The sequence below is a fragment of the Protopterus annectens genome, chromosome 13.part0 (assembly GCF_019279795.1).
Source record: "Protopterus annectens isolate FY-2018-M chromosome 13.part0, PAN1.0, whole genome shotgun sequence".
In the NCBI taxonomy this organism is placed as follows: domain Eukaryota; kingdom Metazoa; phylum Chordata; order Ceratodontiformes; family Protopteridae; genus Protopterus; species Protopterus annectens.
This window is the reverse complement of record NC_056747.1, coordinates 219036662-219056617: the sequence shown is the minus strand read 5'-3', so window position 1 is coordinate 219056617 and position 19956 is coordinate 219036662. Positions and strand designations below refer to the sequence as shown.

The following is a 19956-nucleotide window of genomic DNA, read 5'->3' as shown; positions in this document are numbered from 1 at the left end:
GAAGTTGTCTGTGAATGTCCAAGGAATGTAGTAGTCTCTCCCCTTTGTTCTGTGGATTTGGATAAAAGGTAGGTAAATGAATAGTCTGATTCAAAGCTACACTGGATACTACCTTTGGCATGAAGGTAGGGTTTTTTCGTAAGGAAACTCTGTCCTGATGGAAAATGATGAATGGTTGCACAGCCATGAGGGCCTGTAGCTCCGAAACCCTGCATGCTGAGGTAATAGCCAGAAGGAAGGCTGTTTTCCACGACAAGTATTGTAGCTCTGTTGAAGAAGCTGGCTCAAAGGGAGTCAGGGTCAGCTTTTCCAATACGAAGTTGAGGTCCCAAGCTGGGACTGGTGGTTTCCGTGGGGGTTTTATATTTTTTGCCCCTCTGAGGAACTGCCTTAATAGAGGATGTGAGAATAAAGGAAGATCTGTATTGTATTGTGCAGAAATGGCTGAAGTGTGGATCTTGATGGAGGAGAAGGAAAGGCCACTGTTTAACATCTCAGCTAGGTACTGTAAAATTCGAGGTATATTTATTACCCAAGGATTCTGGCCCTTTTCTTGATTCCAGGAACAAAATCATTTCCATTTGGCGGAGTACGCTTTTCTAGTAGAGGGTCTTCTGGCCTCCAAGATGACATCTTGCACCTCCTTGGAGAGGAGAGTCTGTTGTTTAATTAAAGGTATTCTCCATGCAGCTAGATTTAGGGTTTTGAGCTGGCTGTGAAGGGTTTTGTAGTTGTGATGGGACAACAGAAGAGGAACTAGAGGTAGGATCCATGGTGGTGAGTGTGTCAGGCTCTTTAGGAGAGGATACCAGTGCTGTCGTGGCCAGTCTGGAGCAATGAGAATCATCTGTGGCCTCCCTGCTCTGGCTTTTAATAGAACTTTGGTCAGTAGAGGAAGAGGCGGGAAGGCATAGACTGTCAATGTTGTAAAATTGAAAGAGAGTGCATCCACTTTCTAGGCCTGTGGATGACAGGTCCTTGAACAGAATTTTTCCAACTGGTAATTTCTGTGGGTAGCAAATAGATCTATGTCTGGCTGTCCCCATGCCTGAGTTATCTTTGAGAAGACTTGAGGATGCAACTTCCATTCGTGTGGGTCTGTCATATTTCTGCTTAAGTTGTCTGCCAGTGTGTTTTCCTTCCCTGGCAGGAATTGTGCCTGTAGTTGAATTTGTAATTCCAGTGCTGTGTTCCACAGGGTCATGGCTTGCCTGCACAGGGGGTATGAATGAGTTCCCCCCCTGTTTGTTTATGTACCACATGACTGTGGTGTTGTCTGTCCTTATCAATAGCTGGCCTGGATGCAGTAGGTCTTTGAAGATCATAAGAGCATTTTGCACGGCTAGCATCTCCTTTTGGTTGATGTGTAGGTGCTTCTCTTTTTGGGACCATTTTCCCTGAATGCACTTATCTGCCATGTGTGCTCCCCAGGCATATTCTAAGGCATCCGTTGTGATGATTTGAGTTGCTTGAGGTAAACAGAAAGGGAGACCTGTGTTTCTTTGGCATGCTTGAGCCCACCACAAAAATTCCTTTTGAAGGCATGGAATGAGTGGTATAATTGTTTCCAAGCTGTGGCTGTGTTGAGACCATAAGTTTTTTAGGTACCATTGTAGTTTCCTCATATGCAGCTTTGCACATGGTATTAGTAGGATGCAAGATGCCATGAATCCCAGAGCCTGCAGGACTTTCCTTGCAGTTAGTCTGGTGAAAGTTGCCATTTTGTTGAAGTATTGAGACAGTTGCCCTTGTTTGTCTGGCGTGAGGTAGGCCATCTGGGTGGTTGTATTTAAGCTGGCACCCAGGAAAATTATCTGTTGAGAAGGTATTAGTTTTGATTTCTTTTTGTTCACTGTGTATCCCAGGTAGTTTAACAGTTTTATTACAAATGCCAGATGCTGCAATAGAATGTCCTTGCTGTCCGCTTGGATCAGGCAGTCGTCCAGATATGGGTAGATTTGTATTCCTTGTTGTCTGCAGAAGGCAATTACTGATGCCAGGCATTTCGTAAACACTCTGGGCGCAGTAGATAAGCCAAAGGGCAATGCAGAGAATTGGTAATGGGTTGAACCTGCAAGAAATCTGAGGTATCTTCTGCAATCTTGTCTGATAGGGACATGCAGGTATGCCTCCTTGAGGTCCAACGTTACCAGCCAAGACTCCTTGCCCAGCATGGGAAGAAGCTGCTGTAATGTGAGCATCTCGAATTTTGGCACCTGAAGATATGTGTTTAGGATGGATAGGTCTAAGATGGGTCTCCAATCTTTGTCCATCCTTGGTACCAGAAATAGTCTGGAATAAAAACCTTGACCTTGTTCTTTTGCAGGTACCTCTTGAATTGCTTTCATATCCATGAGAGCGGAAATTTGTCTTTGTGCCTCTGCCCATTGATTTTGTGGCAGGTTTGGCAAGCCTCTAATTTTTGGAAGGGTGTGAAAGTGGAACCTGTAGCCTCTTGTCTATAATGTCCAGAATCCATTTGTCTTTTGTAACAATGTGCCAGTTTTTTGAAAATAATGCCAGTTTTCCGCCCAAAGGTGCTGCCATTATAGCTTTGTTTGGCAGGCATAGGGGGAAGTCATTGTGTCTGTCTTCTAAATGACTGTGATCTACCTTCTCCACCTCTTGGGGTTGGTGCTTTCCACTGTCTAGCTCTGTAAGATCCTTGAGGTTGTCCTCTACCCCTTGGGCGTCTGTATCTGCCCCTTTGAGGTCTGTCCATGGCGGGAAAGGACCAATTTTTTGAAGGCCAGTTTCTGCTGAAGCGTGGAGGTTGCACCTGCAAGAAATCTTTCACTGTTTGCATAGATTTCGCTTTTTCCTCCATTTTCTTTAGTACCTCCCCTCAGCTTTACCAACAAACAATACATCTTTTTGAAGTGGTGCATCTAATAACTTTGCTTTGACACGATCTGGTAAGGTTTGCTCTTTGAGCCAAGCATGTCTACGTATGACAGACCCCATGACAGCAGCTCTACATGAGGTCTCTAAAGCATCAAAACCACACTGCAAGGTATGTTTGCCCACTTGCTCTGCTCCATGCAACAAATCCTGCAACTCTTTCAAATCTGGTTGTTCTGTTTGTGTCATTTTGCTTTTCAGCTGAGATAACAAAAACTGTTGGTACTTTAACATATGAAATTGACAGTTTAATGCCCTCATGGTTAAAGTGGCAGATGTATACACCTTTTTCCCCCACCTTTCTAATGCTCTGGAATCTCTCTCTGAAGGTAAAGGGTTTTTAGCAGTAGAGGCCTTTATTCCCTTGGGACCCTGTGAAATTGTTTCTGGGTCAGCAGTATGGCTTTTATAAAGGAACTGGTGAGAATAAGGAACCCGGTAATACCTGTCTGGTTTAACAGGGGCTGGAGGTAAAGAATCTTGATTAAGACTGGCTTCTGCGTACACATCATCCAAAATGTCTAAAACAGGAGGGATAGCCAGGGGCCTATGCTGGGGGAGTAGTAGAAATTCCCTGAGCCTTTTCTTGGAATCAGAGTAATCTTGGCCTTCCCAGTGGAAGTGCTCCCTCAATGTATGCAGGGTTTCCCCAAAAGAGTAGTCCTCAGGGGGGGAGACCGAAAGAATAGACTCCTCAGCATCAGAGTCTTCAAAAGGGGAATAGGCATAATCCTGGTCCTCAGAATGGTCTGAGGTAATAGAAGCCTGGTCTGAGGAAGGGTAGTCTTCCTCCAGTCTGGGTCTTTTATCAGAGGGGGGTTGAGAACCCCTAATGAGAGTTATCAAATCCTCAGCCATTTTAAGCATCTGTTTTTTTAGGCATGGGGCCTTGAGAGGAGGTCTGAGGACCCTGTTTTTTAGTTTTCATGGCAGCTTTAGATTTATTGAGGGATTTAATAGAGAAGGTGGTAGGCCTGAAGACGCCTTCAGAAATGGCAGGCCTCACTAGATTTTCGGTTTCCCCGCCAAGAGTGGCGTCGGTATCTGCAGTGGGAATGGAGACCGAGGAGCCTGCGACCTCGGGTACTGAAGTCACCGGTAAAATAGTTTCATCAGTAGTCAGGGGCTGCGTAGGTGCCTCGCTGAGAACCGGAGAACCAGTAGTCGGCCTAGGCGTGGTCTCAGTACTCGGTGCAGACCTCGAATGTCGGTCCTTGTCTTTGCGTCCTTTGCTTAAAACTGGCGTCGGTGAATCTGACGACATGATATAATTAAATTTTTTGCCAAAATAATGAAGGGCGAACTCCGCCCGGCGCTTAATAGTGCGCTTGTTGAACCTAGTACAAAAACGGCAGGCCGAGACGTCGTGGTCTGGCCCTAAGCAAGGTATACAGAAAGAGTGAAAATCCTTATGCGGTATTTGCTTCCCACAAGAAATGCAATTATTAACTTTGTCTAACATCGGTCTGAGGCAAGAAAAGTTTCCCCAATGGGGTACTTAGCTTTAAAGAAGACTTCGGCTGAAATACTTTCGCAAATCTCAGGAGATGGTCGACCGGCACTTGCGAACTGCTTCTGCTTCGGGCACCGCGCGGCAAGAAAGACTGAAGAAAATGGCGTCGGCTGCCTCTTTTATACCCTTGCCGCACTGATGTCAGGGAAGAAGCGACGACAACCGACGCCGGACCCAGACTTTGGAATTCGGCTGACCGAGGGCCCGCCTGACGGCAGGATAACCCATCTGTAATGACTGCAGCTGTATGCACGATGAACATTGGACAATCCTCAGGAATCTTGCAGAGCCTGTCGGGCCTCTTTTGAGCAGGAGTCCGAGTGTCAGGAGACAAAGTGTCTAACAAACCAGACAACACAAGGCACTGCAGAAGGTTTAGGAGTGTCTACCCGAAGAAGCTCATAATACCTTTTCTGGATATCAGACACTTTGGAAGAATCCCACTTAAAAGTATTCCATCATTCTAGCCAGAAGACAATTTCTCAAAAGGAGAGTCAGGACTAATAGACTTATTCAGCAGAACCATATACCAAAGGTGAAGGCATGTGGGAAGAGTAAGACAAGGACCCACCATCTGACTCTGAATTCTCATCTGAGGAACTGGATTCCCTGGTCCATTTGGAAGAAGTTGAAGTCCACGAAGGATTAGGTACAGAAATCCTATGGGGAGGCTTCAGGGCCATTAATGCATTAAGCCTACCCAGAGTAAACTCCTGCCATTCCCTTTGAGGATCAATAAGGTGTAAATAAGTATGTTTAGTCTTCTTTTTTTTCTTCTTCATAGGGATGTCAACCCTAACACTGGAGGTTCCGACCCTTGATGGGATCCAATAAGAGTACCCGGAACCTCTTCCCTGAGCAGATTCTGCAGAATCCCTCTGACAGGATTAACAGTGATTCCCCCTTGATGTCCACAGCAGTCCACTTAAATATACCAAACAAGAAGGAAACGTAGAGCCAAGAGAAGTCAGGGGGCTGGAGGGAGGGTAACCAGGACTACAACAGTGAATACACTTGAACATCTACATTTATGGTAAGTGTACACAACTGTACTATGTTCTTCGTGTTTCACTGTTGCAGTCATCACATTTGGGTTGATTCCCAAAGCTAAGGAAGGGAGGAGGAAGTTAGAGAGCATTAGGGCCAGCTATTAAGCCCTGAAAAACCGCAGTTGCAAAACCAGCTCTAGATTTAGAAAAAATGAGGCATGCGGTAATGCTTGGTGAAGGTATGTACAGAGCTCCAAGTAGCAGCTTCTAGTATGTCCCTGGTAGGGACTCCTCTGAGAAAGGCTGTAGAGGTAGATGCAAGCCCTGGTGGAATGTGATCTTATCCCCTGTGGGGTAGGTTTTCCATGGTGCTTGGAGTGGAAATAAATGCAATGGGCTATCCATTTGGAAATGGTTTGCTTTGAAATGGCCTTCCCCTCTGCCCCTGCAGCAAAGCCAACTAGCAGCTGTTCAGATTTTCTGAGAGGCTTAGTCCTGTCCAAATAAAATCTAAGTTGTCTGTGCACGTCCAGAGAGTGCAGTATCCGTTCTCCTTTGTTTTGTGGATTAGGGAAGAAAGTAGGCAAGTGAATGGACTGATTTAGGGCCACATTAGACACCACCTTGGGCATAAAGAAAGGATTGGTCCTGAGGGAAACCCTGTCTGCATGGAAGATAATGAAGGGTTCCACTGCCATGAGGGCCTGTAATTCAGACACTCTTCTTGCTGAAGTGATGGCTAGAAGGAATGCTGTTTTCCAAGAAGGGAATTTCAACTCTGCTGTTGCACCTGGCTCAAAAGGAAGGGAGAGTGAGCTTTTTCAATACAAAATTAAGGTCTCAGGCTGGAGAAAGGGCTCTCCTGGGGGGGGGTCTTAAATTTTTGGCCCCTCTAAGGAATTGTTTTAGCAGACTGTGAGAGAAGAGGGGTGGCTCAGTATTATAATGTGCTGAAATGGCAGAGGCATGAATTTTAATTGACGAGAAGGACAGGCCCTTGTGGAGCATTTCTGCTAAGTACTGAAGAATACGAGGTAAAGCTGGGCACCGTTGTGCCCATCCCCTGAGTCTGGCTCCAGGAACAGTATCTTTTCCACTTTTCAGCATAAGATTTTCTAGTACTAGGCCTTATGGCCTCCAAAATGACATCTAACACCTGCTTACTGAGGGATGCTATTGGGGAGCTCAAGGAATTAGCCAGGTTGCAAGGTTTATGGTTTGAAGCTGAGGATGCAGAATCTGGCCCTCCTGCTGGGACAGCAGGGAAGGGGTCTGAGGCAGGTGCCATGGTTCCCAGCAGTGTCATACTGTGCAAGAGGGGGTACCAGTGCTGGCATGGCCAGTCTGGTGCAATCAGTATTGTCCTTGGCTTGTCCTGTTTGATCTTTAGCAGAACCTTCGAGAGGAGAGACAGAGGGGGAAGGCATAAACCGAGATGCTTTCCCAGGTAAAGGACAGGGCATCCACTTTCCAAGCTTGACTGTGGGGAGTCCTTGTGCAGAATTTGTCCAATTGGTAGTTCTGAGGGGAGGCAAAGAAGTCTACCTCTGGAGTCCCCATTTGTTCAAGAGGTTGAATATTTTTGGTTCCAGTTTCCATTCTGAGATTTCTGCTTAAGTCGTCTGCCAGTGAATTTAGCTTGCCTGGCACGAGCCTAGCTTGTAGGTGCACTTGGAAGCTCAAGGCTGTATTCCACAGAGCCATGGCTAGTCTGCAGAGAGGAGTGGGTTCCACCCTGCTTGTTTACGTACCACATAACTGTGGTGTCTGTCTTTACCAATAGTTGTCCTAGAAGAATGCGGTCTTTGAAGGCTGTCAAGGAATTTTGTACAGCTAACATTTCTTTTTGGCTGATATGCAGGTGCATCTGTCTCGGGTTCCATTTGCCCTGAATGCACTGCCCTGCCAAGTGAGCCCCCCCCCCATGCATAGTCTGATGCTTCTGTTGTTAGGGTTTGGGTGGCAGGGGGTAGAGTGAAAAGGAGCCCCTTGTTGTGGTAGCAGGCCTCTGCCCACCAAAGGAACTCTGTCTTTATACAAGGAATGATAGGAATCATTTATTCCAGGTCCTGAAAATGTTGACACCATAGGCTTTTTAGATACCATTGCAGTTTCCTCATATGCAGTTTTGCATATGGAATTAGTAGAATGCAAGAGGCCATCAACCCCAGGGCTTGCAGAATTTTCCTTGCAGATAGCTGGGTCTTTGTGGCCAATAGTTTGAAGTAGGTTGTCAGATAAACTTGTTTCTCTGGAGTGAGAAAAGCCATCTGGGAAGCTGTGTTCAAGCTTGCTCCCAGGAATACAATCTGTTGGCAGGGTACCAGGTGAGATTTCTTTTCGTTTATGGTGTAACCCAGAAAGGTTAGAAGTTTCTTTTCAAATGCCAGATGTTGTAGTAGCCAGTCCTGGCTTTCTGCCTGACTTAGACAATCGTCCAAGTATGGGTATATTTGAATATTTCTCTGCCTGCAAAATGCAATGGCTGGAGCTAGACACTTTGTGAATAAGCCTGGGCACAGTAGATAAGCCAAAAGGAAGTGTAGAGAACTGATAGCGCATGGAGCCTGCCCTGAAGCGTAGGTATTTCCTGCAAGATTTCCTTAATGGAATGTGCAGCTAAGCTTCCTTTAAGTCTAAGGTTGCCAACCAGGCATCTTTGCCTAGCATAGGAAGCAGCTGTTGAAGTGTTAGCCTTTTGAATTTTGGGATTACCAGAAAAATATTTAGAAGAGAGAGGTCCAGGATAGGACGCCAGGAGCTGTCTTTTCTGGGTACCAGAAAAGTCTTGAATAAAAACCTCATCCCCTTTGTTCTGCTGGGACAGGAAGAATGGCCCTGATACTTAGAAGACAGAGAACCTGCTGATGGGCCTCCGCCTACTGATTTGGGGGTAGGTCTGGCCAAACGTTTGGGGTTGGTAGGGAGTGGAAGTGGAATCTGTATCCTTGGGAAACTATGTTCAAAACCCATTTGTCCCGGGTAATGAGTTCCCAGTTTTTTGCATGCAAGGCGAGCTTTCCTCCTAAGGGAGCAGGCAGTTGAACAAGACTTGGGAAGGTTAAGGCTAGGTCACTGTGCCATTTTTCCATAGGAGGAGGTTTACTGCTCCTTGCTTAGGAAGTGGGAGCCCCCCACTGCTTAGACCTGTGCGCAGTCTGAGACTGTAACCTAGGTGGTCTGCTGTTCCTGGGTTTGGACTGAGAGGGCCTGGAAGAGACTGGAAAGGACAAATTCTTTGAAGGCCAATGTCTACTAAATCTGGGAGGTTGTACTTGTAGGAAATCTTTAACAGTTTGCATAGATTTAGCTTTTTCCTCCATCCTTTTGAGGACTTCTTCTGCTTTGTTGCCAAACAGGCAGTCTTGGTTTAAGGGAGCATCCAGTAATTTATCTTTAACCTGATCTGGCAAATTTTGCTCCTTAAGCCAAGCGTGCCTTCTAAGTACAGACCCAGTGACAGCAGCCCTGCAAGATGCTTCTAAAGAGTCAAAACCATACTGCAAAGTATGTTTACCAACTTGTTCAGCAGAATGCATTAAATCCTGTAATTCTTTGTGTTCAGCATAGTCAGAAATCAACATAATTTTCTGTTTAAGTAGTCCCATAATATGCTGCTGGTTCTTTAACATATGAAACTGGAAATTTAAAGCCCTAATGGCCAAAGTAGCAGAAGTGTATACCTTCTTACCCCATCTGTCTAAGGCTCTAGAATCTCTATCAGAAGGAGTAGGACTTTTTTGGCAGCAGTAGCCTTAATGCCTTTTGGCCCTTGGGAAATGGTCTCTGGATCCGCAGTAGAATTCTTGAAGAGGAACTTGAGAGAGTCAGGTACTCTGTATACCGATCAGGTTTTCTAAGAGATGGAGGTAAAACGTCTCAGGAAAGGCTAGATTCCAAGAAAGCATCATCTACAATGTCCAGAACAGGAGGGATAGCTAAAGGCCTGTGCTGAGGAAGAGGTAAGAATTCCCTAAGCTTCTTTTTGGAGTCAGAGTAATCCTAGCTTTCCCAGCAGAAATGCTCCCTAAGAGTGTGCAAGGTTTCACCAAAAGAAAAATCTTCTGGAGGGGAGGCAGAGGGAATGGAATACTCTGCATCAGAAACCTCACAGGTAGATAAAGGCAAATCCTGGTAAACAGAAGGAACAGAAATATCAGATTCCTGATCAGAAGAATCAGAAGGAAAATCAGTTCTAGGTCTCTTAGAGGGGGGAAGGCTGGCTTCCCCTAATTAAGGTGGTAAGGTCTTTAGCCATTCTAAGCATTTATTTTTTAGGCTTATGGGCCTGAGCATGTGGTTTGGACGTCGGCTTTCTAGGCATGGTGCGAGTTTTAGGCCTGGATGATGAAGATTGTGTCAGTTTAAAATGAAAGTCTGTAGGCCTGAATACACCCTCAGAAGCGGGTGCCTGCACAGCGGCTCCAGACCCACCCAAGGTAGAGACATCCGCAGGTTCCACAGTTGAAGAAGCATTTCACGGCATACCAGACTCCGAATGGGTCTTAGTAGAGGCCTGCAAATCTGAAGCAGCAGGTATCAGGGGCTGCAAAAGTGCCTCACTGAGTACCAGCGAACTGGCGACTAGCTTAACGGAAGCACGGTTGGCAGTTTTGGACCTATGCGGCCTGTCTCTGTCTTTATCTTTATGTTTTTTAGGAAGATCGGTAGCCGGATGGCTTAATGAAGTCATTTCGGAGTACTGATACAGAGTGCCAAAATAATTTGCTGCAAAAACAGCCTGATGACGAATAGTTTGGGGGTGGAACAAGGCACAATACCGACAGCGAAGTACGTCGTGGTCTGGGCCTAAGCAAGGAATGCAGTACGAATGAAAATCTTTATGAGGCTTTTACTGACATCGGTTGGAGCAAGAAAAAAGATCCCTAACTGGGTACTTATCTTTTTTTTTTTTTTTTTGAAGACTTCGGTTCTGAAACTCGAAAACGAAAATTTCAGGAGTTGGCCGACCGGCACTTGCAAACTGCTTCTGCTTCGGGCACCGCACGGCAAGAAAGACTGATGTAATGGTGGCTGCATGTTTTATACCCCTGATGACCTGACGTCATGGACGAAGAGACAGCATCCGACGCAGGAATCCAAGACTCTGCTATTCAGGCTGGCTGAGGGCTACCTGCAGGCAGATAACCCAAATGTGATGACTGCAACAGTGAAACACAAAGAACATCCAACTATTCACCTATCAATCTGCAAAGACTGTAAAGAGGCAATGATATCAAAGAAAGTTGTCTGCTACACTGGAGCCAGTACTAGGAGAAGGATAGTCACCAGGCAAGATAGTGAAGAAGGGGGAGGGGATGCAAAGCAGTGAACTAGTAGTACTCAACAAGGAAAAAATAATCCCAAATTGAGAACTTATTGTTCTGGAAGTTACCTGCATGAAACAAATACACTACCAACAGCTCTGCAGTGGCAAAAAAAAAAAGAAAAAAATACATAAAATAAAATAATACAAACTATGAGATGTGCTTTCCCTTTTTACCCAGCATCCTACTGATGTCCATAATACAGGAAGGAGATTAGCTCTACTTTGTGGGTGTCCAAAGCCCAAAGCACTGTTAGTCTGGGACATTTGTCTGTCCTGCAGCTCATCCCCATCCACTAGGAATCATACTGCAGTAGTGACCGTTATGACGAGTATCATTTTTTTTTCCATTTACAAAAATTAATCACATGCATAGAAAAGAGCAGCAACCTGATGACCAGTATCAAGCCCATCATGGTGTGGCAAAAACAGCTACCAACTTCTCTCTATACATCGGGTTAGCAAAATATACTGCTGCTACATTACCATGCTCTTCTTCATACACTTGAGAGCTTAACTTACCTTAACTAACAAACATTAAGACAGTACGCCATCTCATTAATGAGCAGTCCAATATACTGTGCAGATACTGCCACATTCAAGGGCATGAGCATGTGCAGTACACATCCCAGATGTCTCCTCTGAGGGTTTTAGCAGAGAGAAAAAGGAACTTATTCCATCCTACAACAAAGTTATTTACAAGAAGGTAGAAATTTCATTCTCCTGTAGAACTACGATAAATGGAACTGGATGTGAGTAAGATGTATTTTATACTAAGCCAGAAATTGAGCAATCTGAATCAGCCAAGCAATTCTATAGAAAATGCTAATAAGTCAGGATGATAATGCGACATAACTTCTACATTAGCTGCAAGACTGTACCTTTGTAACTTCCATCTCTTATATCCACACTCAAATATGTTGGCATTCATTTTTTACATTCACCCTAGCTGAAAAACAGAGGCACTGAAAAGTAGGACTAGACAGTGCAATGGCAATATTAAATTTCGTACAGCAGTGACAGCTATACACTTTTTTCTGCAAACAGTTAAATGGCTTTGTTAGTTAAGAAATGAAAATGTGCAGTTAAACTGTACCGATCATACAAACAACTGTGACGTACTATAACAGAAATGAATCACTCAAACTACTTGCTAAATGAAGAACAGAGATGAAAAAACAAGCATCTTCAGTGAAGAGGTAAAAAAAAAAAAAAAAAAACTACACGCATACAAAATGTCTACACGAGTTCAATTGCAACAAGCAAAAGTGTTTCCTATAACCAGCTTTGGTATAGGTTTTTCAGTGTCTGCTACTGCCTACTCTCTGAACTAAAACTGGAGTACTGTAACGTACATGACTACATCATATTTGAAATGTTGAGAAACTAATACCAGCCAAAAACTAAAAATTAAAAGATCTAGTATGGTATGATAGCCATAAGACCTGCAGCACTGAGTTTCATGTAGGATTTACTCCATACTGATTCCCTTGTGTCAGCCTTGTGTGGATAACCCTGACCAGCTGGGAAACATTCACACAACTCCAAGCCCCAGTACTAGTAGTATAAATATACTCGCACACAGGTATAGTGTAACATCATAACATACAGGTAAGTTTAACTCCCACCCCAAACAGTACTGCAGCTCTGCCTACACCCAGATAAGGTGTATCATCATAACATAGGCAAGTCTTGGAGACAGGGGTTGGAATCTTGCGTGCCTCAAACTAAGAAAACATTTCCAAAAAGTTAGTGTGAAGATACAAGAACATTCAAGTTCACCCAACATAAAATAAAGCACAGGCAGGAGCATGAAATGCAACAGCCTGCTTGCAAAAACTATCAGTCAAAAATGATGAATGAATTCAAGAGTCATTGATTAATTCAGCAAGTCTAGCAGTAAGTACAGAGTATTAAAGCTCTGAGCTGCTAAGATGATTTCTGTGATCTTTTTCACCTGCACCTGCATGTGTGGCTCAGAGCAAGTCACTTAACCAGTGTTTCTGGGTCACCCCTGAAAAGGAACATGTGTCCACATGGTTATCTGGTTAGCAAATATAAAAATAAATAAATAAATAAAAAAATAAATGAACTAAGCAGCACAATTTTTCAGAGATGCATCAAGCCCAGTGATTAACAAGGATGGGCAACTCATTAAACAGAAAAGAAAATAAGTAAACTACACAAACTAAGCAGTCTTCAGTCACTAAAGAAGCTTCAAAAACTGCTCTCCAATGTTGGAGAGGACCTCAGCATCCCAGCCTGCAAGTGATGTCCTTTCACTGTATATGAACCTTAAAATTAGTGACAGTACTTACCTTGTTTGCTTGAATCAGGTGAAAATTTTTGCCATGCACTCGAAATCCATGTTCAAAATGCCGGCACTCTTCCTCACTCCAGGCGCACAACTGATCTGCCAAAAAGAAAAAAAAAAAAAGAAAAAAAAAAAACTAAGAACAAGAGACAGACACACACATTTAAACAATCCCTGAAATCATTCAAAGTTAACTGGTTCTTCCACACCAACATAAGTAGATTCCAGCAGTTGGGGTTCTTATATCCCATGCCAATGCAAACTGTGATATCAAATGCTGTATAAGAAAATAGTCTGCAGTCCCTAAACCCACTAGATCACCCCAAAGACTGAACGAGCACGCTTTCTACAAATCTAGAAAAAATTATACCAAAGCTGATTCCAAGAATAGTATGTAAATGCACATTTTTGCTCTACTTACAGCAAACTCCAAAAGCAGTCCCTGGGTGGAGGGACTATCCAAGCACTGGTGGAAGGCAAGAGGGCTGAATCCAAAACAGTGAAAGCTCCCAGGGTGGAAGTAGTCAAAGAACAACCATGTCAAAGCTCAGGCAGTTGAATTCTGACACTCTGGAGAACAAACAATGGCCTAGACTCATAATCCAAGCAATGAATGATTAAGGAATGAACTCCAAGTTTAAACGGCCTCCAACAACATTTTGCAATGGGGTTTCCCTTAAGTCCTAAAGCGGCCACACTCCCAGAGAAGACACTTATCAGCAACATTTTCCAGTGATGTTTTACAATCTGATGACGAAAAGATAATGCAGACAGCACTCCGCCTAGAAAGTTTTCTCGACAACAACCAGCCCTTCTCTTCAATGTGAAAGAGGCAAAAACCTGTTGTGTCTTTCTAAGCTCATTCACTCACTTTCACTATAACCTGCACTAGTAGTGCACATCCAGCTTGTGAACTGCTCTTTCTCCTCTAGTTTCTAGTTTCAGAAAAAATGGAGATTAATAATGGACTGGCTTAACAACAATCCTGTCACCACTTCAGGAAGAAGAGAGAGCTGTTTCTAAAGGACACAATCTTTACAAAAGATAAGACCTTATACCCACCAAACGAGAGCCTGAAATTCAAAGATTCTGTGAGCATGTCAGCAAACATGATGGCCACAAAGAAAAACTGTGATTTCAAACAGAAAATTACTTCAGTTTCACAATATTGATCATCTTTAAAAGTCAACTCTGCAAAGCTATTTTCCCTCTGCTCATTAACTTGTTGAGGTTTAAAAGTCAACGTTCTACTTCATTATCCAGATCCAAAATTTGTGCATCTTGGTCATGTCTCCTTTGCTTGGAATAATCTTATTGCTCTAATGTACAAGTATTTTTTTGTGCTAATCCACTCCTTCCCAAATTTATCCCTTTAGATGCACATATTGCACAGCAATCCATTTTTTGAATGTCCACAGCTTCTACACAATGAGGGATCTATTACTTCTACTTTTTCATCCAAAGCCTCAATCAGTTGTGTTCATCCAGAGGTTACCTGCAAAATTACAGTGAAAGTGGTTACTGTCCTATTTTTATTTTTTGCTTCTTATCACATACTGCTTTGCAAGGCATCCCCAACTCAACAGTACTACATTCAGTTTTTTGTATTAGTGAAAATATGGCAGATATGGCGTAGTTTAATAACCCTTCTTAAACATGTTTACAATAACTCAGGCCCTGTACATAACAGGACGGTTTGACTGTGAACATGTACCAAAACCAAGCAAGCTTGAAGAGGCCACTTTGCCCCCAAATGCACAGACCTATCATTCCCGTGACATTAGCCTTAGTTCTTAAATACCGCTAGTATTAAAAATTGATACCTCACAACAAATTATATCTCTGGACCGGTTTTCATAAAATACCTTTCTTTACTACTGTTTTTTTTTTTTTTTTACCAATACTCACTAATACAAGAGTGTACCCCCCAATAAAAGTATCATGCTCCGCTTTTGCATTACCAAAAATACAGAATGACATTTTTTTTTTTAGTTTTATGCACAAATTTTGGAAATTACTTTAAATCTACACTGACTGTCTCTGCAGGTTTACCAAATCAGTTTAGACACAGTGAAAATCAATTAAGAATGTTATGCTAGCCAACAAAGAGCATGAAGCACATTTTCATTAGGACCCAGCACAACAGTGGATGACTGGCTGCTTGGGTATACAAGCACATGACAGTGTGGCTATGGCATTCAGTAAAATAATCTACACAGAAATGCACCAAGATTTCTACGCACAGATAGTGTTTCTGTATGCACACAGCTGTGGCACTATCCTACCTTGCCTCACTTTTGTTAGTGTACTCCTAGATCAATCTTGTTGCTCGGTTCAGGGCTAGACTGTGCAGCCATGCAGGAGATGGGCAAGCAGGGGGAGCTCTCTTGTGCATTTATAAACACTGGTAACGCTGCCGGCAAGTGTCTTCCGGCACATCAGTTGCTGAGTGAATATCACTTGCTCAATGTGTGAAGGTAAACAAAAGGAAAGCACTAACCACTGTCACATCAAGCAGAAACTAAAACATGTACATCACTCACTTTCTTGCCTGTCACGCTGAGGGATACTATGTTCACAACCTGCCCACTATCTCCATTTGCATGCATATCATACTTTGGCACAACTGTAGGGCACAAAATGTTGACTATGCTGCCATCATGGCAATGTCATGTTAACTAAAGTTATGTACTTTCCATAACATTAGATAAGCATGGTCTTCTTCCATCTGTCTTAACTTGTGGTTCTCATATCCAATCAGATCCAAGACCAGCAGCTCAATCTTCAGCTTCAAAGCTTCACTTCCTCTCCCATAATGCCCTGCACACCTAAACATCCTCAGATCAAGTTAAGTGAAACCAAGGATTAGACCAGCGGGTCTTACAAAAGACTTCAGACCAATGTGCAAGGTCCGCCAAGAACCACAAACAGTGATGACAATTTAGAAGGGGGACATAGGGAAGGGATGGTCGAGATAGATAGGAGATGACAATATGGATCTGGCTTTATGGTAAGTACATAACTTTCATTATCAAATGTGGTCTTTTCCATCCATCCCAACGTGGGACACAGTCCTGAGCCAGACAGTTGAGTGGTATCAGGAACGACTACTTCACAAGATGGTGGGGCCAGTCTTGATCTGGACTGAATGTCTAGTTTATAATGGGAGACAAAGGTATGAGTATTAGACCAGGTAGCCAGAGCAAAAACATTGTCCAGAGAAAAAAATAAGCTGTTGAGAAGTAGCTATGGCCCTAGCAGAGTGGGCTTTTGGTTTAACGGGAAGGACTAGATCCTTTCATGGTATAAATAAAAGGATATGCAATCAGAAAGTCATTTGGAGATGGTCTTTTCTATTGCTAGGCTTTGAAAATCAAACAGCTGATCAGATTTCTTGATGTGTTTGGTCCTGTCCAAACAGGATCTCAACTGGCGATGGTGGTATAAACAATGAAGCACATATTCATCTTTGTTACTAAAATTCAGAAAGAATAGATTCAGAGGCCAACTTAGGAAGGAAGAAGTGTATGCTGTCAAGGAAACTCTGTATAAAATAAGGTAATGCAGCATAAACAACAAGGCTTAAAAGTTCTGAAATTCTTCTGAATGAAGCAACTGTGGCCAGGAAAAAACAAACATTTTCCATGAGAAACTTTAAATCTATAGAGGCAGATGCTTCAAATGGTTCAAAAAGGGCCCTGAATCCAGCCCTGGATAAGAAAGGAAAGATCCCAGGGGTGAACAAGATCTTTTACTGGAAGTCTGACCAAAAAAGTGCTCTTCAAAAAGATGCTGGACAGTTTTAGAGAAGCAATCAGTAGCTGGCCCTATCAAAACGAGAATATGAGATGGCCGCCAACTGGAATTTGATGGTGGAATAGCTAGAAGTGGATTGAAAAAGACCAGCTAGAAAATTTAACATGGCATTTACAGGGGCCAGGAAGGGATTCAGACCGATAACCCAGACTGAAAATCTTCTCTACTGACTACCATACTTCTTTCTGGTCGACGCCTTCTGAGAAAAGGAAAGGATATGCACAACTCTTTGAAAGCTTGGTATATCTGGCCATCGCTGAAATTGGAGAAACCAAGTGGTCCACCTAATGGACTTTAGATTCAGTGAGGTTGACCTGATGGATAGAATATCAAATCTGGAACGGTGTCCAGGACGCAAGGAGGATATGTTAGATGAGGCCACATGAAATGGAACCAAACCATTACGGGCCAGAACAGGGCTATGAGGAATACTACTGCACTGCAATGAACTGCTTTCTGCAGAAACCTGATTATCAAAGGGGAAAGGGTCAGTGGGCAAGTGCAATGGACACTGGGTGAGGGGCAAATATGCAGCAGGGCATCCCTCAATGACTTTCCCTTGGGAAGAATCAGAGCAAAGCAGCTGTTAACATTTGGTGTTGAATGTTATCTCAAAGCGGTCACAAGGGCTGGCCCCAGCAGCTGAAAATCTCAGCAGCCACTGATGGATGAAGAGGCCACTCAGGGCATCAAAATACTCCTGCTGAGATTATCCACCAATGTTGGATCTCCCTAGTAGGTGCTTTGCGATTATAAAGAGGTTGAGAAGACCTCATCCATTGCCACACCCTCACAGACTCCAAAGATGGGATAAGGTCATGTTCATCCTTGTTAATGTACCAAACTACACTCATGATGTCAGTCTGACTAGTAATCATATCCTTGAGGAGGAGGTCCTGAAAGGTTTGAAACCCTAAGACTGCTCTCATCACCAAGACATTGTTGTACAGATGGGCCTCTGATGGAGACCAGGTACCTGGGGCAGTCTGCTCTTCAAAATGCTTCCTCACCCCCAGGAGAGAACCGTTTGTGGTTACCATGGCCATGGGTTGAGGAATAATAAACAGATGACCTACCACAACCTGATCTGAAGTCAGCTGCCAAGATATATGATGACAATAAATGTCAGTGAGATGAACAGGGCATTTCATCGAAAGAGAGTATTTACCAATGGACTGATAAGGTCCTCTGTAAAACTCTCAAGAAACAGATGGCTAAAGGGAGAAGAAAGATTGCAGGTGCCATTAAGCCACAAAGACAAAGGACCAAGGAAGTTTGTGGCCTCTGAAGTAGCAACATCTGACTGGCTTCAAGTTTTATCGAGACCAGTCGCAAGAAGGGTAGTTTAGCTATTTGACTGGTGGTGTCCAGATGCTATCCGATAAATTCCAGAGTTTGAACAGATTCCAATTGGACTTCTTGAAACTGACTGACATGCCAAAGGATAGACAGAGGTGGAGCAGAAAATGCTTCACCTGAACTAATGATGTCCTTGCAGTCACTATAAGGAGCCAGTCGTCTAGCTAAGGGAAGACCCAGAATTCCTGCAGCATGAACCAACTTTTTTCCACTATCATACACCTGGGGATCTGAGGTGAGGTCAAAGGGCAGTGCTCAAAATTGGCAGTGACTGGCACTCAGCCTGATGTGTGGGAACATCCTGCAATGCTTTGCTATCGTTATGTGGTAGAAGACATCTCTGAGGTCCACCAAGTACATCCAATCATCTTTCCTCATTACAGGTAGAATGGACTGCACCATCACCATCCAGAATTTGCTCCATTTTATGTAATAATTTAATTTGCTGATGTCCAAAATAGTCCTGAGGTCCTTGGTTTCCTATGGCACCAAAAAGAACCTTGAACAGTCCCCAGATCCTCTCTGGTCTAAAAGGAACCTCTTGGATTATTTGCTTCATGAGCAACTTTTGGAATTTTGCTGCTGCTTCCCTTCACTTATGGGGTAAAACACATGAAAGGAATGTTTATCTGAGACTTGTGGTAAACTGGAATGTGATGAAGTACTTCAGGAAATTACTCCACACCAAGCATCTGATGTGATGGCCTCTCAAGGTTGTGGGTGGAGCCACAAGCCCCCCTCCAAGCCTCCACAGTGCAGCAACTGGGCAAACTTTTAGGAGCACTGGAAAGGCTTATCAAAGAAGGGACTTCTGAAACCTTGATTTTGTGGACCACCCCTGTCCATGGGGCAGCACCCACTGAAGTCCCCCCCCCCCATGCAGAAGAGGCAACTTCACCTGCAGTGTCCTGGAAAAACTGTTGTGATTTGCAAATGGCTTTTTCCCTCCCATCGGGCTCCTTCAGAAGGTCGTCTGTGGGTTAGAGAAACAAACTCCCACAGCCGAAAATGTCTTGCCCTCCTGTTCGCTCCTGGTGTGTGTCCTTAACCTTGCGACCAAACAAATTTGACGCATTACAAAGGGCCTCAAAGGACGCTTTGAAGCATTCCACAAAATTACACAAGCACATCTACGCATGATAACCAAGTGCAATGCTAGCACCTCTCATGCATGCTTTACTATCTGCTGCACTAGACAGGAGCCTCATAGACATGTTGGATATCGATAACATTGTGGACAAGGGAGCCTCCACAACTTACAGGCCTCAAAAGATGGCTGAGATGATACAGACCTAATACTCTGACAATTAAGTCCTACCGCTGAAGTCTAGTCAAGTGTGCTACACAATTCAGCTCCCAGATGGCAAACATAGCTGAAGCATATGTTCACTTTCCAAACTGGTCCAATGCCTGCAACTGGCTGTCAAGGGATGAACTGATGAGCTTTCCTCAGAGAACTTTTTTTTTTTTTGTGGATAAAGGATGACAATGGAATCAACTGCATGACCTTTGCTTCAGCACCTTGCCCTGTTTGCTGGGTTAGGCTCCCCCCACATAAAGCTCTCTCCAAGCCCTCTCGGATGCAAGGTTGATGTGTGTTCAGAGTGAATTCCCACATAAGATGTGTATAGGCCCACACCAAAGTCTTTAAGAAAGACATAGTCTTCAGGAGAAGGGGTTTCAGTGGTCTATTCCCCTTGTTGCCTTATCAATTGTAGAAGACTGCCAAAAAAGGAGT

At 43.8% G+C, this 19956-nt stretch overlaps 1 protein-coding gene across 1 annotated transcript in view; it reads right to left on the bottom strand.

Moving 5' to 3' along the window:
* Positions 1-19956, bottom strand: part of MIER2 (MIER family member 2) — a 397788-nt gene that overhangs the window by 153115 nt on the left and 224717 nt on the right. Inside the window, exon 8 of the mRNA XM_044053751.1 lies at positions 13048-13142. Within this exon, the coding sequence (XP_043909686.1) occupies positions 13048-13142 (95 nt within the window). The remainder of the gene's footprint in view (positions 1-13047; positions 13143-19956) is intronic.